Source organism: Felis catus, chromosome A3 (genome assembly GCF_018350175.1).
Source record: "Felis catus isolate Fca126 chromosome A3, F.catus_Fca126_mat1.0, whole genome shotgun sequence".
In the NCBI taxonomy this organism is placed as follows: Eukaryota; Metazoa; Chordata; class Mammalia; order Carnivora; family Felidae; genus Felis; species Felis catus.
Window position 1 is genome coordinate 113,814,184 of NC_058370.1, and position 24,589 is coordinate 113,838,772.

General features: G+C 37.6%; 1 protein-coding gene across 1 annotated transcript in view; it reads right to left on the reverse strand.

The window, feature by feature from the left end:
* The window catches only part of TTC27 (tetratricopeptide repeat domain 27), a 188,164-nt gene that overhangs the window by 128,812 nt on the left and 34,763 nt on the right, over window positions 1-24,589 (reverse strand). The window contains exons 8-9 of the mRNA XM_045054699.1: window positions 21,736-21,848; window positions 18,120-18,186 (exon numbers count right to left, since the gene is read on the reverse strand). Of these exons, the coding sequence (XP_044910634.1) occupies window positions 18,120-18,186; window positions 21,736-21,848 (180 nt within the window). The remainder of the gene's footprint in view (window positions 1-18,119; window positions 18,187-21,735; window positions 21,849-24,589) is intronic.

The following is a 24,589-nucleotide window of genomic DNA, read 5'->3' on the forward strand; positions in this document are numbered from 1 at the left end:
CATTCGTGTAACACATACAACATGCTGGCAAGGCACCAGTCTAAGGGCTTTACAAATATTAATGGTATCTTTTGATAAAGAGAAATGCTTAATATTAACATAGTCCAATTTATCGTTTTTGTTTTATGGTTACAGCTTCATTGTACTGTTTGTCCTAAGGTCACAAAGATGTTCCTCTGTGTTTTTTTTCCTCTAAAAGTTTTACATTTTTGCTTTTCACTTTTATAAATTCAGTCTGGAATTGATTTTTGTATATACAGTATGATACAGGGGTTAAGACAGCTTTCTTAGATGTGGATATAAATCATCTAATACCATTTATTGAAAAGCCTACTCGTTTTCATTGTACTGCAATGCCAACTTCGTCATAAATCAGATGAACCGTGTCTGTATGGATCTGTTTCTGGACTCTCTATTTGTTCTACTGGTTGTTTCGTATTTTCTTATGTCAAAATGTCTTAATTCAATGCTTCTCAAACTTCGAAGTGCGTAAGAATAACGTAAAGAAATTGTTAAAACACAGACTCTCTGACCTCAACCCCAGAGATTCTGATTCAATAAGGGGTTGAGATGGAGTCGGAGAAACTGCATTTCTAACAAGCTCCCAGGTGATGCCGATGCTGCCAGTCCAAGGACAGCCATATGGTAAGCAATGATCTGGATAATACAGTTTTATAACAGGGCTTGGTATCTGGCAATGTAAGTACACCAGCTCAGTTCTCCATGTCTGCCTTAGTGAGTCTTAGCCCTTTACATTTCCACATGAATTTTAAAGTCAGCATGAATTCCACAAAACCAAAAAACAACAGCAACAACTACTAAAACCACAAAAAATCAAAACTCAGGGATTGTGTTAGGGATCACATTCATTATATAGGTCCACTCGAGAAGACTTGAAATTTTCAAATGCTGAGTGCTCCATGATAGCAGATGCCCCATTGGGTTAAGCCTTCACTGATTTCTCTTAATAATGTTTTACAGATTTTAGTACAGAGGTCCCGTAAATCTTCTGATAGATTTATTTCTTGAAACTTCCTGTCTATGACATTATTGCAGGTGCTATCTTTTTTCTTCTTTTTAATGTTTTTTAAAATTGTGGTAAAATACGTAGAACATAAAACTTAGCACCTTAACCATTTTTATGTGTACAGTAAAGTACATTTACATGGTGGTTCAGCTGATGTCCAGGACTCTTTTCATCTCGCAACGGAAACCCTGTACCAATAAACATCCCCAACTCTCTGCCCCTGGAAACCACCACTCTCCTTTCTGTTTCTGTGAATCTGACTATTCAAAGTACTTCAGGTAAGTGGAATCGTACAATTGTATACGCTGTCTTTTTTAAGTCCATTTATTTTTACTTGGAGTCTACGAATTCAAGTAATTTGATGAAACATCACCCCATGGAAGTATGACATATGCTGGTTAAAAATACAGTATAAAACAAACAAACAAAAAAGAACCTTAAGAAATTTGGTATGTTCAACTAGCAGACCTTTTTTTTTTTTTAATTTTTTTTAACGTTTATTCATTTTTGAGAGACAGAGAGAGACAGAGCATGAGCGGGGAAGGGGCCGAGAGAGAGGGAGACACAGAATCTGAAGCAGGCTCCAGGCTCTGAGCTGTCAGCACAGAGCCCGACGCGGGGCTCGAACTCACGAACTGCGAGATCATGACCTGAGCCGAAGTCAGGTGCTCAACCGACTGAGCCACCCAGGCGCCCCTGCTAGCAGACCTTTGAGAATCAGGACACTGCTGAAGAATGTTGTGTCATTTGCAACCAGACATTTGTATATGAAATGGAATACTCGCTACTTGTGCACTTCAGGGCAAGGGTCAGAAACAACCGAAATGTGAGTGATAACATTTGCATGGCTGTTTTAAGAAAAGTTCTCTCGTTTCTCAACTCTCATTGACCAAAATCTATGAAAGGCGATTCACTGATCCAGTAAGCTTTTGTAAGTGTATAATTTTCATGTACTCTTTACAATATTACTTATTAGTAACATGACTTATTAATACTTATATCATAAATTTGTAATATATACTCTATTTACTATGACTATGAAAGTTGAAATCAACTCTAGTAATATCTTCTGCTTACAGTTACAGTGTTTTATAAAAGCGAGAGAATCAATCCACTTCAGCAAGTGCTGAAAAGCAGGTATTTTGAGAGCAAAAGGAAGGCTGTTCTGCATGCCTCAGCAGGCGCTTATCACTTTAAGATACACCACCTGGGCTGGTGCTCAGACTCACACTAAAAAAGGACCTGTAATAATCCAACACCTAACGAAACTCAGCTAACAGTGTGAAATGAAAAAGCCAATGAATACCACCCTAAATCACGCTAAAAAAGTAAATCTTATTATGATACGCTATGTATACAGGCATCATTTTACATAGCTGACAATCCCACTACGTGAAACACTGCCATCATTCCCAGAAAAGTAGCAAAGAAAATTTTGTAACACCCTCAAAGAAACTCTGGAGTGTTGTTTCTATTAAAAACAAATTTCCTTTTCATTCTTATCACTGCATGTTTCCAATAATCTTCTTCCAGAGGTCACTGGGGTCCTTTACATGACAGCCAGCTGGTCTGCTCCTTTAAATGTGAAGGAAGGAGCTTTTAGATAGCTGCTTTTCTGCACATAAATCAAAGCCTACTCAGCGTTCTCTTTGTGGGTCCATAATTGTCTGGCTACACTCAAGCCAAATCAGATGGTGCCTACCCAGGTCAGGCTGACCTTACAAAAGCAAAGAACAAAGAAATACTATAAAAAGCAGAAGTATTCCCCCTTCCATAATGAACTATTCAAAACCGCATCCATTGTTAAATTCAGTATCAAATGACAGTAAGTTTAGAATTCTAAATTTAGTCTATAAATTATCCCCAGAAGGAGAACTACAGTCCAAATTCCCAGGCCTTACTCCAGAGGCCATTTAAAATCTGTCGCAAATCTGTTTTCCCCCAGGTCTCACTACTGCCCTAACCAAATATTCCAACCCAGCTAACTGAACCCAGTACAATTCACCCTTCCCATCTCCTTGCCTTTGCTCTTGCTATCACTCCATCTAGACCCCAGCTGTCTTTCAAGGCCTGACTCAAATCTTCCCTTAGTGAACAAAGCCTTCTTTGCTCTGTCCTAAATACTTTCTTTTTTTGAGCAGTTAGGGGATTTGTTTTTCTGTGCTATCAATTTGTAGTTTAAACTGCCTGGTGTTGTCAATTATGTTTTCATAAGTTTATCTGACCTGAGCTAGATTAAAAATTCCTTGGGGCGCCTGGGTGGCTCAGTTAGTTGAGCATCTGACTTCAACTCAGGTCATGATCTCACATCGTGGGTTTGAGCCCCGCATCAGGCTCTGTGCCGACAGCTCACAGCCTGGAGCCTGCTTCAGCTATGTCTCCCTCTCTCTCTGCTCCTACCCTGCTCACACTTGCGCACGCTCTCTCTCTCAAAAATAAATAAAACATTAAAAATTTAAAAAAAAAATCCAGGAAGACAAGTCTTATGTTTATACCTTGATTTCTTCCATAATATCTAGGAGCATGCTTGGCAAATCCTGAGATTCCAAACCTCCTGTTACTACAATGCTCTCAAAGCTCTGTTCACTGCTCTGCAAATTTTCATATAGAAAGCAGACACCAGAGTGAGATCAGCTGTTGGTCATGTGACTGCCTCAAAAAATAAAGACCTTCTACATTCTGGAGATGCCAGTTCATCAGCTCTACCAGATTCACCTTCCACACTGTCATGAGAAACAGACCTATTTAAAACACACAAACTATTTTAAAGCTGAATTTTTCATCCTTAAGCACCATGTTAATTCATCACATCAGAAAGCCTAAGAACTTTCTTTAGCTTCAGTGATGGCCAAACGCGTAAGCACAAAGACATGAGTTTGAACAAGACTCCTTAATATCAAATATATTACCAACTTAGCTATATATTTCTCCTTCTCTGGGGACTGTGAATCCTACTAAGGGTCTTTTCTTTCTTAAGTCTTTTTCTTCCATCTTCTATTAATGTTCCCCATCATCACGGATTCTGTTTCACACTAGCCTAATGAATGACAGTAACATTCACTTTATAAGTAAAATGTACACAGTGAAATGAGAACTGTTTATTCTTGAAAATGGTTTATCAGGGGCGCCTGGGTGGCTCAGTCAGTTGAGGTCTGACTTCAGCTCTGGTCATAATCTCATGGTTTGTGGGTTTGAGCCCTATGCCAAGCTCTCTGCTCTCAGCGCAGAGCCTGCTTCAGATCTTCTGTCCCCATCTCGGCTCATGCTCTCTCTCTCTCTCTCTCAAAAAAATAAACATTAAAAAAATTTTATCAAGTAACATTTAAATGATCTTCCCATTGCTCAAAATAATTTTTAGATATCATGTTTTTATTATTTGATACACACAGAAGATTATAAGTAGCTAAAGTTTAAGTTATAAAGTATAATAATATAAACACTTGTGAATCTGGGACTTTTTTTCAACTTTTCATTACATTTATAAAACCCACCCACATTGTTGCTTAGCTATAGTTAATTTATTTTCACTTCCCTGTTGTATAATATTTCACAACTGTCATATAAAATATTACAATTTGGGGGCACTTGGCTGGCTCAGTCTGTAGAGCATGCAACTCTTGATCTCAGAGTTGTGAATTGAAGCCCCACATAGAGCTTACTTAAAAAAAATAATAAATAAATAAATAAATAAGAAATAAGAAGAAGAATAAAATACCACAATTTATTTATCCTTTCTCCTATCAGCAAACATTTAGCTTGTTGCCAGTTTGTCTGCCATGATGACAAATATTACCATTATTAAACATCCGTACATGTATCTACTGATGGAGATGGAAGCACTTCTTAGGTATACTTCTAAGTCTGCAACTTCTGAAACACCTGTTACACACACCTTCCTGGTGTTTTATCACCTCTCTATGATGTGGATAAGCATGGGTTGCATTTTTTAAATTCTGGGTTTCAGTTTCAAATTACTTGTAAAAGTTGTATTTTCCCTCTCCAATCATAAAAGTCTAAGAACAGAAGTTGTTCGACTACCTTTGTGATTAGTACATGCTTTACTTCTTTCAACATCCGCATAGCCAGTCTATATTATGAATCAGAAAACCACAATTTTTCCTTTAGCCTGCTTCTTGTCTTTGTTGACTCTCAGTCATGGTGGCTTGCTTTCTCTTCTCTGTTGATCTTTAACTGTGAGCTCATTGCTCAGTTTTAATTTGGGACTGTTGATGTTTTCCTCCAAAGAAACTGGTTTCTGCTGCCATGCAAGCCACACCATGAATTTAGGATTCCTTCAGACTTGTTTGAGGGTCTTGGCTTAGTAGAAAGTTCTGAAAGCACTATTAGGTCAGATAATTCCATTCCTCACAACGGCCACTGATCTCTGATCATGGGAGCCTCTGATCTCTGGCCCATGAGTCCCCCTTTTAATCTATATCTTTAGGTTTACTTCTTAATGCCTCCCTATTTCCTTCACTACTAAAGACAAGGTGGGGTAAGCTACAAGGTTGAAACCCAGTAAGAGACAGAGGCAGGTTTAAAGAAGTTTAACGGTGATTTGAACATGTCCCAGAGAGCTGGCTTATTATCTTCAACTCCAAATAGAAATGGTTAACTAGCCATGAGGCAGTGATGGGCTTACTCATTTTCTGTATAGTTTTGTGCCAGAGGTTTTTTCCTTTAACTTTTCATTTTCAGATTTGTTTTCTTCAGAGAAGTTTCAAGGATAAGACATAAAACGAATTCCCGTATACTCTTCAACTCTTTGATTGCCACACAATCAATAGTTTAATCTCCAGACCTGATATAGATTCTACTCGAATGGCATTTACAGACTTTAAAGAATTAAATTCTACTAATTAGCTATTTTTATATCCATTAACAAAAAAGTTGCTTGAAATCATGTATTAATACCTCATCGTATTTTAGAAGATGCCAATTACCTATGCTATTTTTATACACAAGTTTCCTGCCCAATGAATTGTTTGTTTTGTTTGTTTGTTGTTTCTGCTGACTCTTGATCATGAGGGAAGAAAAATTCAACTCAACAAATCAGTGATCTGTGTTAGGTGCTAAGGGTCAAAAGTACCACAAGTGGAACTCTAAACAGTATATTCCTCCACCTGAATTTGGAGTTTCTTTTTTAATGTTTATTTATTTATTTTTGAGAAAGCAGGTCAGTACGTTCGGGGGGGAGGGGCAGAGAGTGAGGGAGAGAGAGAATCCCAAGCAAGCTCTGCATTGTCAGTGCAGAGCCCAATGCGTGACTCCATCCCACAAACTGTGAGATCATGACCTAAGCCGAAATCAAGAGTTGGACGCTTAACTGACTGAGCCCCCGAAGAGCAACCTAGAGTTTCTTTTGAACAGTAGTTTCCAAAAATATTTGAGGGAAATTCCCTGATTTTGCCTTATATATAAAAAAAAGTAAAATTGATACTAAATGTGAACACTGATCAACGTCCCTTTGGGAATTTGTTCTCCTACATTCTTTCCACTTAACACATCAGGTAGACTGAGTATTTCGTGTTGTAGTTCTGAAATTGACGACCTATCTACACTGAAGTCAAAATCTATCTTAATAAACTCATCAATCTTAAATATTATAGTTCTAAATAACACCTACACATTTTCCCTTATTGAAATATATGACAGGCACAACAAAATAAACCCAATATTTGGCATAGACTTTGCTGTTTTCACAAACGTATACACCTATGCAACAACCATGAAAATCAAGATATACAAATTTCCATCAGCTCAAAAAGCTCCCTGGCAATCAATCTGTGACCTATTCTCTGTCATTATGATTTAGTTTTATCTACTCTAGAATTCCCACTAAATGGAATCAGGCTTTTTAACTCAAAATCGTGTTTTTCAGATTCACTCACACTGTTGCACATATCAGTATTCCAGTTCTTTTCATTGCTCTGTATCAATTCTTTAGCTGGATGTACTCTAGTTTATCACTCACTTGTTGATGGACATTTGGGTTTTTCCAGCTTTATGCTATTATGAATTAAACAGCTATGAACATTTGTAGATAAGTCTTTGTGGGACATTTATTTTCATTTCTCATAAGTAAATACCTAGAGGTAGCACTGATGATTAACTCTATGAGAAAATGCCAAACTGTGTTCCACACTGGTTGTACCATTTTACATTACATTGTATCTACAATGGATAAGACTTCCAACTACCCCACACAGTATTAAGTCTTTTAAGTGGTGTAAAGTGGTGTAAAGTGGTTTTAAAATGCATTTTCCCAATGACTACTGGTATTAAGCATCATTCATACTCTTGTTGGTCATTCATGTATCTTTGGTGGAAGATCTGGTTCAAACCTTCTCCATTTTTCATTGCTTTATCCTATTATTGAGTTGGAAGAGATCTTTATTCTGAAAACAAGACTTTATGAGATATATGTACTGTGAATATTTGCTCAGTCTGAATCTTGTCTTTTCATTTTCTTAATGATGTCCTTCAAAGAGCAGATTTTAATTTTAATGAAGTTCAATATAACTTTCTATCCAATTCTATTATGGTTCATGCACTTAGCATCCTAGCTGAAAATTGCTCATTACCCCAATGTTACAACAATTTTACTTTAAGGAATTGAAGGAAATAGAGGTCAATGACTGACTTTTATATATATTTTTCCTTTGTGGTTTCTTTATTGATCCATAGACTAACTATGTTGCTTAATTATTTGGTTTCCAAATATTTGGGAGTTTTTCTAGATATCTGTTATTTAGAGAATATATTCCATATGATGTGCATTTTTTTATTGAGATTTTTTTTACTGGCCCAGTATATGGTCTTGTTGAACATACCATGTGCACTTAAAAAAAAAAAAAAAAAAAAAGGTATTCTGAGTGCACTGTTCTATAAATATCAATTAGGTCCAGTTGGTTCATAGTATTGTCCAAATTAACTATGTATTTATGCACTGTTTTTGTCAAGCTGTTCTATTAATTGCTGAGAGAGGAATGTCAAAATAAGTATGATTGTGGTATTGTCTATTTCTCACTTTAATTTTGTCAACTTTTGCTTCAGACGTTGTGTTGCTTTTATTAGGCACATATACATTTATGATTATTATGTCTTCTTGGAAAATTCTCCCTTTATTATGAAATAGCTCTCTCTGTCTCTGGAAGTATTCTTTATAACAAAGCCCTTTTATTTTATATTAATTTAGCAAATCTAAATTGTATCTTTTTATATTTAATGTTTGCATAGAATAATATTTTCTATCCATTTTTTTCAACCTGAGCCTTTATATTTAAAATACAATTCTTAGAAAGACCATATAGTTATATCTTGTTGGTTGTTGCTTTTTTTTTTTTTTTCATTCTCACAACCTTGGACTTTTATTTGGAGTATTTATCCATTAACATTTAATATAATTATAGATATGGTTGAATGTATTTGTTATCCTATTGTACTGCCATTCCTGCTTCTTTTTGGGTTATTCAAAAATACTTCAGATTGCCATTTTAACTTATCATTGGATTTGTAGCTAGATGCTTTAGCACTTTTTTATAATTTTTAAAAAATTTTTAAGTAGGCTCCACACCCAACATGGGGCTTAAACTCATGACCCTGAGATCCAGAGTCGCATCTTGATCCAGCTCTACCAACTGGGCCAGCCAAGCCCCCCCAGATGCTTTTGCATTTTTAAGTGGTTGCTCTAGAATAGCAGTATCTTTACTTGTCCACAATGTATTTAGAATTAATAGTGTAATCCTTCACATAAAATGTAGAAAACTTATAATCATCTAGGTCTGTTTATCCACCTTTGCGTGCTTTCTACATAGTTCAGAAAATACCAACAGAGAATTTCATAATTTGTTGGTTTTTTTTTAATTTTTTTTTCAACGTTTATTTATTTTTGGGACAGAGAGAGACAGAGCATGAACGGGGGAGGGGCAGAGAGAGAGGGAGACACAGAATCGGAAACAGGCTCCAGGCTCTGAGCCATCAGCCCAGAGCCTGACGCGGGGCTCGAACTCACGGACCGCGAGATCGTGACCTGGCCGAAGTCGGATGCTTAACCGACTGTGCCACCCAGGCGCCCCCATAATTTGTTTTAAATAGAAATATATATATATTAAAGGTATTGTAAGGACAATGATGCTCTTTTATATTTATCTAGGTGTTTTATCATTTCAGATGTTCTTTAATTCTCACTGAACATTGAAGCTTCTGAATGAATTTTTTTTCACTTCATCCTAAAGAATTTCCTTTAGTATTTTTTTTTTTTTTTTTTTTATAGTACAGGCCTGCTGACAACGAATTCTTAGGTTTCTTTTATCTAAAAAAGTCCTTCACGGGCACCTGGGTGGCTCAGTCGGTTAAGTGTCCGACTTCAGCTCAGGTCATGATCTCACGGCTCATGAGTTTGAGCCCCGCTTCAGGCTCTGTGCTGGCAGCTCGGAGCCTGGAGCCTGGAGCCTGGAGCCTGCTTTGGATTCTGTGTCTCCTTCTTTCTCTGCCCTTCTCCCGCTGATGCTCTGAGTCTCTCTTAAAAATAAACAAACATTTAAGAAATTGAAAAAAATAAAAAGTAAAAAGGTCTTCATTTGGCCATAATTCTTTAAAGATATTTTTACTAAATACAGAATTCTGGGTTGAGCACTTTAAAAATGCTGCTCCATGGTCTTCTGCCCTCTATAGTTCCTGAGAAGAAGTTAGAGATCTTTGCAATCTTTGTTTTCCCTTACTTATTGTGTCATTTTTCTCTACTTCTTATCAAGACATTCTCTTTATGTTCCATCTTAGCAGACTGACTATGACATACATAGGCTTTATTTACTTTGTTTTATCCTGCTTAGGTCTCACTGTGCTTCTCGAATTCATAAATATACGATGTTCATACATTTAGGAAAGTTTTAGCCAGTATTTCTTCAAATTTTTTCTGCCCTATTTTCTCTCTTCTTCTGGCTCCAATTACATGTATGTTGAACCTTCCGATACTGTCCCACATATCCAAGAAGCCTTATTCATTATTTTTATCTTTTTTGTCTCTGGGTTCTTCACACAGGATAGCTTCTATTGATTTATCTTCAAGTTCTCTAAACCTTTCTTGTATCATCTCCATTCAATTGTAAATCTCATCCACATAATTTTTATTTTCCATAAATACATAAATTTTATCTTACATAAATTCAATTTTAAGATTACCCTGTGGTTCTTTATACTTTCTATTTTTCTCTACAAATTCCTCTTTGTGACTATTACAAACATTTTTCCTTTATGTTACTGAGTGTAATTAAAGGATCTTTCTCACTTGATTTCTTTCGAGAGAGAGAGAGAGAGAGAAGTGTGCTGAAGTTGAGGAGAGGGTAGTGGGGGGAGGGGAGGAGAGAGAGAGAGAGAGAGAGAGAGAGAGAGAGAGAGAGAGAGAGAGAGAGAGAGAATGCTAAGCAGGCTTCCTGCTGAACATGGAACCCAACATGGGGCTCGATCCCACGACACTGGGATCACAACCTGAACCGAAATCAAGAGTCAGATGCTCAACTGACTGAGACATCCAGGTGCTAGAAAGGATCTTTCTTTAATCCTTGTCTGCTAATTCCAACATCTAGGTCATATTGGAGTTAGTCTCCATTGACTATCTTGTCTCTTATGAATTGCTTATGGTCTCTTTATTCTTCATTTGCTGAACAATTTTGGATGATATCCTAAATATTGTGAATGTTACACTGTTGAGAGTGATTTTTCTTGTGTTGTTCCAAAGTGTTGGCTTTTTATATTTTCACACATAACACATAAAACTTTTTGGGGTGGCTAGGTGGCTCAGTCAGTTAAGCATCCGGCTTCGGCTCAGGTCATGATCTCTCGGTTTGTGAGTTCGAGCCCCGCATCGGGCTCTGTGCTGACAGCTCAGAGCCTGGAGCCTGCTTCAGATTCTGTGTCTCCCTGTCTCTCAGCCCCTCCCCTGCTCATGCTCTGTCTCCCTCTGTCTCTCAATAATAAACGTTAAAAAAAAATTTTTTTTAACACATAAAAGTATTGTGTTTAGCACATAACTTTTGACTAAGCCTATAGACATAGTCTCTTGTGTGGCTGCTCAGAATCTCCTCTGAGTTCCTCTGTCCTTAGCTAAGCTGCTTAGAGTATTCCCTACACATGTGTAGCTCAAAAAGCCAGACTTAGACAACATTTATATCAAGAATGTAAGAATCTTCATCGTGACTCTCTCCTTTATGAAATGTTCCCCCTCACAGTCCAGCAGCCATGGTAGCCCCAATCTCTGTCCTTAGAAAGACTGCTGGATTGCTATCAGAGTTTTAGCTGCCTTGCACTTAGGACACTGAGATTTAGCCATAAGATAGAAACAAGAAAAACACACAATGTCATTCCCTTCTTCCAAGCAAAACAGTCATCTCCAGAATCTTCCTGCCTTCAGTCATTCCCAAGTTCATCAGATAGCTGTTTTTTTTATTTCTTGCATTTTTTCCAGTTTGTCTTTTTTATCTGAAGGATGGTTCCAAACAGCTTACTTGCCCATCACAGAAGCAGAAGTCCTCCTAATAAATTTTAGAATCAACTTGCTGATTTCTGGAAAGAGAAAAACCCTACTAGGAATTTATTTCTATTAATTTATAACTCAATTTTGAGAAACCTGTCAATGCAAACATATTGAGTCTTCCAATCCATGAATATTGTAATCTTTCCATTTATTTAGATCTTCTTTTTCTCAGCATTATGTCATTTTTAGCATACAAGTCATATTTCAGTTAAATTTATCACAAAACACTTTATTTTTGATATTTTATGCTATCATAAGTAGTTTTAAAATGTCTTTCCCAATTATTCACTGCTAGAATTTATTCACTGATTTTTTCTTTTTATTGACCTTGTATTCTGAGACCTTGCCTATTACTTCCAGTAGCTTTCATGTCAATTCTTTAGGGTTTCCTATGAATATAATTGTGTCATCTATGCATAATGATAGTTTTATATCTTCCTTTCCAATTCATACACCTTTTGTATCTTCTTCAGGTCTTACTGCACTAGTTGGGATTTCCAGTTCAATGGAGATCTTAAGGAGGAAAGTTTGTTTTTTGTCAATAATGATTTTAATTAGAGCAGAACCTGGGTGGCTCAGTCAATTGAGCGTCCATCTCTTGATTTTGGCTCAGGTCATGATCCCAGGGTTGTGGGATCAATCCCTGCATCAAGCTCTACACTGAGCATGGAGCCTCCTTGAGATTCTCTCTCCTCTCTCTCTCTCTCTCTCTCTCTCTCTCCCCCCCCCACCCCTCTCTTCCACTCACATGCTCTCTCTCTAAAATAGAAAATAATAATATTAATAATGAGATTCTTCATTGATGCCCTTTACCAGGTTGAAATTCCCTTCAATTTCTAGTTTACTAAAAGCTTTTATAATATAATATAATATAATATAATATAATATAATATAATATAATATATACACATACACTTTATAATATAAAGTATGTATTGTGTAATATAAAATAAAGTGTGTTGAATTTTTTTCAAATGCTTTTCTGCTATCAAGATAATCATTTGGCTTCTCTCTTTTACTCTACTAGTAAGATGACTTGCATTGATTTCTTCATATTAAACCAATTTTGCACTCTTGATATAAACACAATTTGGTCATGACTTATCCTTTTTTGCACTGCTGCTTCATATATTTTGTCCAGTTTTGTAGCTGCTTACAGTAAAAGTTCAAGGTCAGTACCAGTTATTCCAATGTGGCTAGAAGTAAACCCACAAATAAGTATTAACCTTAAGCCATGGCTAACGGTGATGAAAGAAGTCTAGCAGTTACCAGAGTAGATAGATGGTGGTTGGAAAAGTGCCTTAATCTCCTATTGAAATCCTAGCAGTCCTTCTGTCTATTCCTGAAATAGGACATATACAAGTAACTCAGTTCAACTCCAGTCAAAAAACATTTATGAATCCTCTGTTTAATAACAGTTAACCTACAAACTGATACAAAAAAATAAAGCAGGCCTATCTCTTACTTCTTTAACAGCATTTATAACCCAGAGAGCACCACAATATTCATTATCAATAAATGCCTATTAAAATGTACAAGTAACATTTTGAGAGACAAGTATTCAAACCAGAAAAAAAAAAAATCCTGAGCTATAACTGCTTAATACAGAATGTGCAATCTTGTAATGCTAACACAAACTGTCAGGGGTGTCACGGCTATCTCGGAAAGTTGTGTTGCCTATCTTAAAAAATTGAGAAATGCACATGCCCTAAAAGAAAAACAGGCAATCACGTAAAAGTGTTTGCAAACCGTTCTATGTTCACAGATAAGTATTTATTAAATAGCTTTAAAATTTATAGCAGAAAGAGAAAGTATATACAATATAATGTGTAAGTTCCCAAAGTCTTTTCTTTTTTTCATTTACGGAGACCTTGGGGCTTCGGCAGACAGTCAGAAGGCAGGCTGCCAGTATCAATTCACACTTAAGCAAAACTTTTGCCAATGAAAACTGAAACACCTGTATGAATTAACTAAATTGTTCCCATTTTCAACAATGAAAGGAAATTAAAAGCATTACTGAATGTCACTGACTTGGCCCATCTGAAAGGAAATAACGTAGATAACAGCTAATTTTAAATTATCAAGCCGATACAACATAAATGGCTCTCTAAAACAATATGGGTTATTTTCACTATGAGTCATTCAGTTTTCCTGAAATGTGTGGATCGAATATCTCAGGAACAGCACCACATTATGACAACCTTAAAAAAATAAAATATTTCTTTCAGGATAAGCTTCTGACATTGCTGAATTAAAACATTCTCCTAACATTATCTCACGTGTATTTCTACATGCTGCACCAACAGGAAATCACTAATAAAAATGTCTCCAAAAAAGAGATTTCTCTTTTACCCTTTTACCCTTGTAATTACATCTTGTGGGAAGGTACTTTTTTTGTTGTTTTAATTTTTTTTTTACTGTTTATTTTTGAGAGAGAGAGAGAGAGAGAGAGAGAGAGAACGTGAGTGAGGGAGGGTCAGAGAGAGAGGGAGACACAGAATCCAAAGCAGGCTCCAGGCTCTGAGCTGTCAGCACAGAACCCAACACAGGGCTCGAACTCACACACTGCGAGATCATGACCTGAGCCGAAGTGGGACGCTTAACCTACTGAGCCACCCAGGTGCCCCTATTCAATAAATATTTAACAAATCTCCAGTAACTATGGTCCCCATCCCTTCAAGTGCTTACAATCCACTGGTAGGAATATTAAGACTTAAACTACTCTTGACCTTCTGTTAACAAAAAGACACTTCTTAGTCTCAATAGCTTACACCCCTAGTTCCCGGCCACCACGCTGCTGCCAGAGAAGGGAAATGGATGCCCAGCAAGAAAGAGTATGCTGTTTCCTCCCTCCTCCTCCTCTCCCACATCTATAGCCAATTTCAAGCAGGTCTTATCCACTTAGGAATTCTTATTCCTGGAAAACAAATGCTCTCCTAAAACCAGTGATCAGATGATCCAGCTCATCCCCGAAAGCTGTGGGTGCACCAGCTCTACCTACTCAAAGGTACTGTCAGGACATTCTCCAATTTGATCCTCAAAACAAGTTTTCAGTGCTGAGGACGAGGCACATCCCCTACTTCCCTCATCACACAGAAGAAGATGAAACAAGTGGTTATCCTTCCCATCAAGTACCATCATGCAGCACTACCTAAAATCATCAAGGTAATGGACACAAATAAATCCTGTCCAGGGTTCGAGTCTATTTCATTCATTCTCTTCTTCTGCATCCATTTACTGAGCAACAATTACAAGTGAAGCTTGGAAGCACTGCACTGGACCTTGTAGAAGACCCAGAGAAGAACAAAGCCCAGTCCCTGAAATGGAGAGTTTATACTCCTGTGGGAGGGAAAATATACATGAATATACATGAATACATGAAGAATTATAAGCCCAAATATGATCTGTGTTAAATAAAGGCACAGAGGGGTGCCTGGGTGACTGGGTCAGTTAAGTATCTGACTTGTGATTTTGGCTCAGATCATGATGCCATGGTTTGTGGGTTTGAGCCCTGAGTTGGGCTCTGCCCTGACAGTGAGGAGCCTGCTTGGGATTCTCTTTCTCCCTCTCTCTCTCTGCCCTTCCCCTGCTCTCATTCTCTCTCTCAAAAGAAATGAAGGAAGGAAGGAAGGAAGGAAGGAAGGAAGGAAGGAAGGAAGGAAGGAAGGAAGGAAGGGAAAGAAGAGAAAGAAAGGGCACCTGGGTGGCTCAGTCAGTTAAGTACCTGACTCCTGGTTTCGGTTCACATCATGATCTCACAGTTCATGGGTTCAAACCCCACATCGGGCTCTGTGCTGACAGTGCACAGCCTGCTTGGGATTCTCTCTCTCTCCTTCTCTCTCTGTCCCTCTCCCGTTCTCTCTTTCTCAAAATAATTAAACTTAAAAAAAAAAAAAGAAAAGAAAAGAAAGAAAAAAGCACAGACAGAAGTTCAAGAGTTCAGAAGTGAGGTAGCACCTCAAAGTGTTCCCTTTTCCTCCAATATTCTTTTGGAGTAATATAGAATAATACAGATAAAGGATGTTTATATATAGGATATATCATTATACAAGATATAAATTTCAATGAAATTCTTCATTGAAACCAGGGGCCACTTCCAACTCATCCTATTATCTGCCTCAGTATCTTGCACAAGGAAGGGATGTCAGGAAGTACTGATAAATACAAGGATGAGTTGACGAGGGCTCATCTGGATTTTTCCAGTATATTCTGTATCCTTCCTTTGGGATAAACAAAAGAAGGGGGTGGTGCAGATCACAAAGCATCCTTGGGGCTCCTAAAAGCCCTCCTTACAGGTAAGTTCCTCACCCTACTTCTTAAGAAATAAAGATTCACTTGGAATTTAAAAACTCATCTCCTTAGAAGAGTCAGGCCTGGCACTTTGCATCACTGTAATCAAACAGCTTTCCTCCAAAGAGATCAGTCCTCAGGTCAGCTCTGACTTGGAAGAGTTAGAGGAGGAAAGAGAGCAAAAACATTATGTATTGTGAAGCCCCTGGGGGAAAAGTATAAAATTCGAATTTATGACCTCGTTGCAAGTTAGGAGAGATGCGTTACCTACCCCAGAGGTTACCAGAGTTAATTATGTCAGAAGTACTTCACAGTAGAGAGGAACAAGAATGGGTGGGGGAGGAGGGCGGGAAGAATCAGAAAAGAAACAGGAAAAAAAAAAAAAGGGAAAGTTTTTTAAAAAGGAAGAAATTTATCTGCACCAAAGGGAAACGCTGAAAGAAAAAAAAAAAATTAACTGCTTGAATATAAATAGAGTATTTTAGTGGGTTTTTAGGATAACTATGGGTGACACATATACCTTAATCTGCTAAGACCAGTCCCCCAAAAGATATTATTACTGATCCCCTCCCCATAAAAGGCCAGCAGGAACACGTCCTAGCACATGTTACATCCTGTTTACCCCAGTCATCAGAAGAAACCCAAGCGTCCCAGTCATCATGTATCATCTAGACACTTGTCACCACCAGCTCTGTACTTCCCTACAGTAATGCAAACTGACCACCATTCCAGACCCTCCACACCTTTCCCTGGGCCTCACTGCACGTGGACCTGTGTTCAGCATCACCTTCCCACTGAGATCCTCCCCACCACCTTTTCTGAAACAGCCATCCCCATGCCATTCATGTTCCCTTACCCTGCTCTATAGGTCTCCAGAGCACATCTGTTAAATATATCATTTCTCTTTGTATATTATATATTTCCCCCACAAGAATGTAAATAGATGTAAACTCCAAGAGGGAAAGACTTTGTTGACACTGTATCCCCAGTGACCAGCACAATGCCTGACATAGATTCAGTATTCAACAGAGATTAGCTAAATAAATAGGAAACACAGAATCATTTTTAAATAAATCTTTTAAAAAAGTGTTTAACACTTTACTTGTCAAATTCCTTATAGCATATGTGGTGAATAAACAGGGACATTTCCACATAGTTACCTACACATAGATACACTATCATCATAAACACCAAAGACTTCTCAGAATGCTTAAGTGAGAAAAGAAAGCAGGCCCCCAGAGGCCTCAAAGGATGTACATCCCATCAGTTCCAAGACCTTATGCAGGAAACAGTAATTTGCAAAATGTACATGACAATACAAAGTAAGCTAGCTTTCTACCAGATAAAAGTACTTCATTTTTGCCTTATCTGAAAAATAACAAAGAAAAAAACATCAGAATTCTCACTTGATTCTAACTAGGATAATAAAAATGCCTTTGAAAAAATTATCTTAAGTAATTTGTGCTCATCAAAGACATGCGTTATCTTTTTATCCATAAAGCTAAGAAGACACCAAGTGACCCTTTGGTCTGCGACTTTTCTGTTCTTGAAAATCCTTCTTTGATCTCAAAACCTCAAACATCTCTATTACTGAATCTTTTCTTTTCACTGACATTCTTCTCTGACTGTGGTCTTTATCTATCAGCTTTATTTTCTTATACCCCATTCCCTCCTTAATTCCCCGTAATGAGAGAGACTACATGATATTCCACAGGACCCATCCAGGAGATAAGCAATGCACTAATTCTCAGTGCCCACGGCCTCTCACTGCTCTACGGTGTGGAAGCCTGACCAGCACCTCATGCCCTGGACACTGCCTCCCTCCTTGTCCTCTATAACCTACACCCTCCTGGCTCTGCTCCTCACTGTCTGATGTCCTCTTGCTCATCCCATCCATGCAGGCGTCACCCTCAGTTTTAGACAAAAGAGTTGCATACTATAGTAGCTTTGGGGTGAGGATTCAAACTCTTGTTCTGTCACCGCATTTATTCATTTAACATTTATTGAGCACCTATTAGGCGCTGGGATCAAACAATGAACCAGACATATTTGGTCACTGCCCTCAAATCCAAGCAAGTACAAAGGAAAATGCTTGTGTTTAAATCAACAGCAAGATAGATGTGGTTTGGAAACTAAAATGATGAGGTTTTATCCCCTTAACTTCCTTCAGTGGCAGTGTTTCAACAGGAGCAATCTGAGGCAAGAATACATCAGAAGCCCTAAAACATACAAGGAAAAAAATTAAACGGAAAGGACGACATTACTCACTGATGTAAATGCCAGCAGCTCCTCTTCAGTTAATTTATGCACTGGGTTATTCTTTTGGAAATTTGTGCTTTAAATTAAAAAAAAAAAAAAAAAAGCAAATTAATTCTAAAATGCATGTTGTAACTAATGACACCGAATGTTTAAAAAGGCAACGTAAAGTGTATATATTTCAAAGCACATATTGTAATATTGTGTCATGTACAAATATAGATATGAGTGTGCCAAAGATAAGTATGACAGTAAATAATGTAATAAGCAAGTATGTAGTAAAATGCTAACAAATAAAATGTGGCTGGTGTACTAAATGTCAACATAACTTATTTTACTGGGGGAAAGCAATCTAATCTGTGCCAGGTCACAAAGAAAATAAAAAGAATTAATGTGGCACCAGCTCCTATTTATCAAACTCAGGCCAAAAAAATTAAAATATTACTGTAACCATTAGGCAAAAATTAGAGAAAGGCTGTCAAAGAGACAGAACAATGGGAATATTTAGATCCTGCTGATCCAAGTACAATCTGACAGGATGATTTTGTTAAACAATTTAGCACTATCTTGTAAAGCAAACTTTCATATATCCTTAACTCAATAATTCCATCCTAGGTATAGAGCCCAGAGAAATTTCTGAATAGGTGTACCAGAACCATACACACAAATATCCGTAGTAAAATTGTGTATGATAGGAAAAAATCTTGAAACAATCCAAACGTCCATAAGGAGACTGATAAACAGAGAAATATTCACCCAAAGGGATGCTGTAATGCGAAGTAAATTGTAGTTACATATAAAACATGAATGAATCATAAAATCAGAATATTGAGAGAAAAAACAATCACAGAAGACTACATATAGTAAGATACCATTTTCATAAAGCTCAGAAACCAACAACATGAAACAATCGACTTAGAAGTATAAAAACAGGTGGGGCGTCTGGGTGGCTCAGTCGGTTGAGCATCTGACTTCAGCTCAGGTCATGATCTCGCGGTCTGTGAGTTCAAGCCCCACGTCGGGCTCTGTGCTGACAGCTCAGAACCTGGAGCCTGCTTCAGATTCTGTGTCTCCCTCTAGCTCTCTGCCCCTCCCCCACTCATGCTCTGTCTCTCTCTGTCAAAAATAAATAAACGTTAAAAAAATTAAAAAAAAAGTATAAAAACATGTGAATAAATATATTTTTTGAAAAGGCAAGAGGGGCGCCTGGGTGGCTCAGTCAGTTAAGCGTCTGACTTCAGCTAAGGTCATGATCTCACAGTTCGTGAGTTTGAGCCCACATCAGGCTCTGTGCTGACAGCTCAGAACCCAAAGCCTGCTTCAGATTCTATGTCTCCCTCTCTCTCTGCCCCTCTCCCACTCGTGCTCTGTCTCTGTCAGAAATGCATAAACATTTACAAAAAAAAAATTTTTTTTTTAAACATTTTTTTTTTCAACGTTTATTCATTTTGGGGACAGAGAGAGACAGAGCATGAACAGGGGAGGGGCAGAGAGAGAGGGAGACACAGAATCGGAAACAGGCTCCAGGCTCTGAGCCATCAGCCCAGAGCCCGACGCGGGGCTCAAACTCCCGGACCGCGAGATCGTGACCTGGCTGAAGTCGGACGCTTAACCGACTGCGCCACCCAGGCGCCCCAAAAAAAAAAAAATTTTTTTAAGAAAATGACAAATGCAAAATTAAGGACAGTGGTTACCTTTTTTAAAAATTCAAGTATAATTAATATACAGTGTTATAGAAGTTTCAGGTATACAATATAACAATTCAACAATTCTACGTATTTCTCAATGCCCACAAAGATAAATCTACTCTCAGGGTGCCTGGGTAAGCACCCAACTCTTGATTTCAGCTCAGGTCATAATCTCACAGTTGTGGGATCGAGCCCCACACTGGGGCTCCGTGCTGGCCATGGAGCCCGCTTGGGATTCTCCCCATTCCTCTCCACCCCTCCCCTGTTCACGTGCACTCTCTCTCAAAAAAACAAAACCTCTAAAAGAAGATTAGTTTACTCTTAACCCCCTTTATCTATTTCACCTATCTCCCCATCCCACCTCCCCTGTGGCAAGCACCAGCTTGTTCTCTGTATTTAAGAGTCTGGCTTTTCATTTGTCTCTTTTTTCCTAGCCCCACTGCTTCACCAATCAACCATCTATAAGAATTCACCTTCTCTGTGTTTCCTTTCTAAACCAACCCAGCCCACTGCAATGTCCAAGTCACCTTTCCATAGAGGTAATGACCATGGGGATCAGATAGAGATCAGGCGGTATAACAAAATCGCTGTTTACAACCCCCAAGGGAATTCAGTTCATGTAGATGTCCTGACTCATTTATAAACCGCATCAGGTGCTCCAAGATTCAAAACATAACCAAGTAGTTTCTACCAAACAGGGAAGATTCAAGTTGCCTATGAAATCCACTCAGCACTTTTAGCTGTTCCATCAATATTGTATTTGGAGGGAAAAAACAGTATTTTAGAACAAGCATTTTCTTTGTCTTTTAGTCCTCTCTCAACTGTGAAGTTTAATTCATTGTACCTAAAGCTCAATTGACAGAATGCCTGGGAATATGTATACTTTGCTTGATTTAATTTTCTGATAAGTTGACAATCATGAATTTGCCAAAATGATGTTTTAAGAAACTGCATAGAGGAGAACTCAAAACTTAGGGTCAGTAAAACCTGGATATTCAAGCCTTCACTGCTGCTTTGTAATTCTGAGCAAGTCAGTCAGCCATTTAAACCCACTTTCCCCTCTGAAAAATGGAGAAGAGTAACAAACTCTAGGGTCACTAGAACATTAAGAGGGGGTAATGTGGGAAGTACACGGTGCAATTCCTAGCACATGAAACTGCTCACAAATATTGCTATTTATATTATTTATATACTAAGAATCATCATGAATTGGACAATGTTTCATAGTAAGCATAAATTCTGTCAGTGGAATCAAATAATGTGATAGGACAAGTGCTGTGGGCTTAGAAGCACAGCTGTGTGTGTGTGTGATCCCTTTCACCCTAACAAGAGGAATGGAGGGCGGCATTCAACTTGTGCGTAAATGAAATCCTACTGTCAGTGGAAAGGAAGTAAAATGCTATGAGGTGGTCACAAAAGGGTAAGTTCTACGGAGTGAAAAGACTTTTTTTTTTTTTTTTTTTTTTTACAAGCCTGCTTGGGATTCTCTCTCTCTCCCTCTCTCTGCCCCTTCCCATGGAGGGCACTCTCTCCCTCAAAATAAATAAATAAACTTAAAAATTAAAAAAAAAAAAAAAGAATTGTATCCTTCAGAATGTAAATATCCCCAAAGGTCAAATTAGTCATTCTCAACTCTCCTAAATACTTTATTAAAAGTTTATTTCTAGCGAAAGCTAATCAAAGATATTTAACTTGAGAAGGATAAGTATACTAATTCAAAGGAGATTCCTGAGATTCCTAATCTCTAACCCTTTACTTGGTTGCCCAGTGGAGACCACTGGTGGTTTAGTGGTAACTGATTGCCCCACTATTCTCAATCCTTATAAGCATTATAAGATTCCCTATTCATCCAGAACAACTGAGTCCTGGAATAGTCTTTCTCAACACAAGAGAAACAATATGCGAAGTGTTCAAAGTACCCAAGTAAGTAACTGACTTACCAGATTCCAAGGATAACAGCAAGCTCTTCAGCACACAGGTCAGGCATCTGAAACTGTTCACAATCTGCTAACTTAATCTCATTTAGAACAGTGTCATCATTGAGTTCAAGATTCTGGTGCAATACAAAAGAAAATATTTAGACCAAAAATTAAATTTGATTCATTCAATACACTGTATGCAACTGATTACTAAGGAGGGATAACTTACCTTTTTGTTTAAAGATTATACAATGTCTACATATGGTCAATAGGCTTTTTCTTGTGAAACACATATTTAGAGATAATTTAGTACGTAGAAACAGAGGACATGCCATCTAAACCTCAGGAATGCACTGACAATATCAGTAATAGGAAACAACAGCTATCATTCATTGAGTCCAGTAGGCAAAAGCCCCTCTACTGATCCACCAGGATTTAAAACCAGATCTTTCCATACTCTGCTCTAAATTCTAATCTAAAACATCCACTCCCAACTCTGTTTCTCAACAGGATCTAGAATAACCAAAACAATTTGAAAAAGAATAAAATCTGAGGACTTAGGGGGCTTTGATAGAGTACCTGATTTCAAGAATTACTACAAAGCCAAGACAGCGTGGTACTGGCATGAAGATAGACATACACATGAAAGGAATCAAATAGAGTCCAGAATTTTAGACCCACATATGGTCAAATGAGTTTTAACAAAGGTGCCTAGGGTGATTCAACACAGGAAAAGTCTTTTCAAAAAAACATGGCGGAGCAACTGGATATCCATTTGGAAAGAAATGACCCTTCACTCTTATCCCATACCAACACAAAAATTAAACCCAAATTGATCACAGACCTTAATGCAGAAGCTAATACTGAAAAAACTAGAAGAAATCAGAGGAGAAAAGCTTTGCAGTGCTGGGCTAGGTAAGTAGTCCTTAATTAGAACATACAAAAAAAACCTGAACCATCAGAGAAAAAAAACTTACTAAATAGAACTTCATCAAATTAAAAACTTCTGTTTTTTTGAAAACATTGTTAAGAAAATGAAAAGCCAAGCTACAGACTCAGAATATATTCAAAAAACAAATATCTGAAAAGAGACTTGCATGCAGAGAGTATGGAGAACTCTTACAACTCAAAAGGAAGATAAACAACCCAATATAAAAGTAGACAATAGATTTCTACAGGTACTTCATAAATGAAGGTGGCCAATAAGCACACAAAAAGATCCCTGACAACAGTAGTCAAGAGGAAATACTAATTTAAAACACTGACAATAACAAATGTTGACAAGGATCTAGAGCAATGAGAACTTTCACACACTATTGGTAGAAATTTAAAATGGTGTTCAACCAAAGAAAATATTTTGCCAACTTCTTATAAAAAAAAAATGTATATTTACTATAGGAGCTATCAATTCCACTCTAAGTGGTTACTATGAGAAATGAAAACATGTCCACACAAAGACATATATAAATAAATGTTCATAAGCCCAATGGTTTGGTCTGTAATCGCCCAAACCAGAAACAACTCAAATGTCTGTCAATAAACAGATAAAAGAAAAACTATACTATATCCATCCAATGGAATTCTAGTCAGCAATAAAAAGGAACTACTGCCACAGGTAGCCATATAGGTAAATCTCAAAAACATGCTCAACAAAAGAGGCCAGATACAAAAAAGTTCATGTAAAATTCTAGAAAAACCAAACTATCAGGGTGTCTGGGTGGCTCAGCTGGTTAAGTGTCCGACTCTGGCTCAGGTCATGATCTCATGGTTTGTGGATTCGAGCACTGCATCAGGCTCTGTGCTGACAGCTCAGAGCCTGAAGCCTGCTTCAAATTCTGTCTCCCTGTCTTTCTGTCCCTCCCCAGCTCATGCTCTGTGTCAAAAATAAACATTTAAAAATTTTTTATTAAAAAAAAAAAAAGAAAAAGCAACCTATCTCTAGTCACAGTAAACAGATCTATGACTGTTTAGGGCCACTGAGGTGGGGGATTAACTGCAAAGGGGCATGATGGAACTTTCTAGGGTAATGAAACATACATTGACTATAATGGTTAGATATATGTATTTGTCAAATGCCATCAAACTGAATGGGTTTAATCTCATCAATTAAAATGGATCAACTTTTGGATAGAAGTTCTATTTCAAAAAAATTGATTTAAAAAATGAATTGTCAAAAAAAAGTAAAACCACAATGAGATCTCTCTATACACACACACACAATACACTAGAATACCAAAATTCAGAAGACTGACAATACCAAGCATTTGCAACTGGCACTCTCATACACTGATGTTTGGAATATAAAACAGTACAACCATTTTGGAAAAACAGTTTGGCAGTTTCTCATCAAGTTAAGAACACACCACACAATCCAACCATTCCAATCCTAGGTATTTACCAAAGAGAATTAAAAACATATGTTCACACAAAGACTTACACACAAATGTTTCAAGCAGCTTTATTCATAAGAGCCAAAAATTAGAAACAGTTCAACTGTCTACCAACAGGTAAATGGATAATCACATTGTCCTCTGATGGACCTAAGTTTGCATCCATGCATTAAGAAGATATGGTACAGGGTACCTGGGTGGCTCAGTGGGTTAAGCATGTGACTCTGGCTCAGGTCATGATCTCATGGTTTGTGAGTTCGAATCCCACGTCAGGCTCTCTGCAGTCAGCACAGGGCCCACTCCAGATCCTCTGTCTCCCTCTCTCTCTGCCCCTCTCCCACTCTCTCAAAAATAAAAAATAAACATTAAAAGAAAAGAAGAAGATATGGTACATAATGGAATATTATTCAGCCATAAAAAAAAAAAGGAAATCCTGCCAATGGTGACAATTTGGATGGACTTTGAAGGTATTATGCTAACTTAAG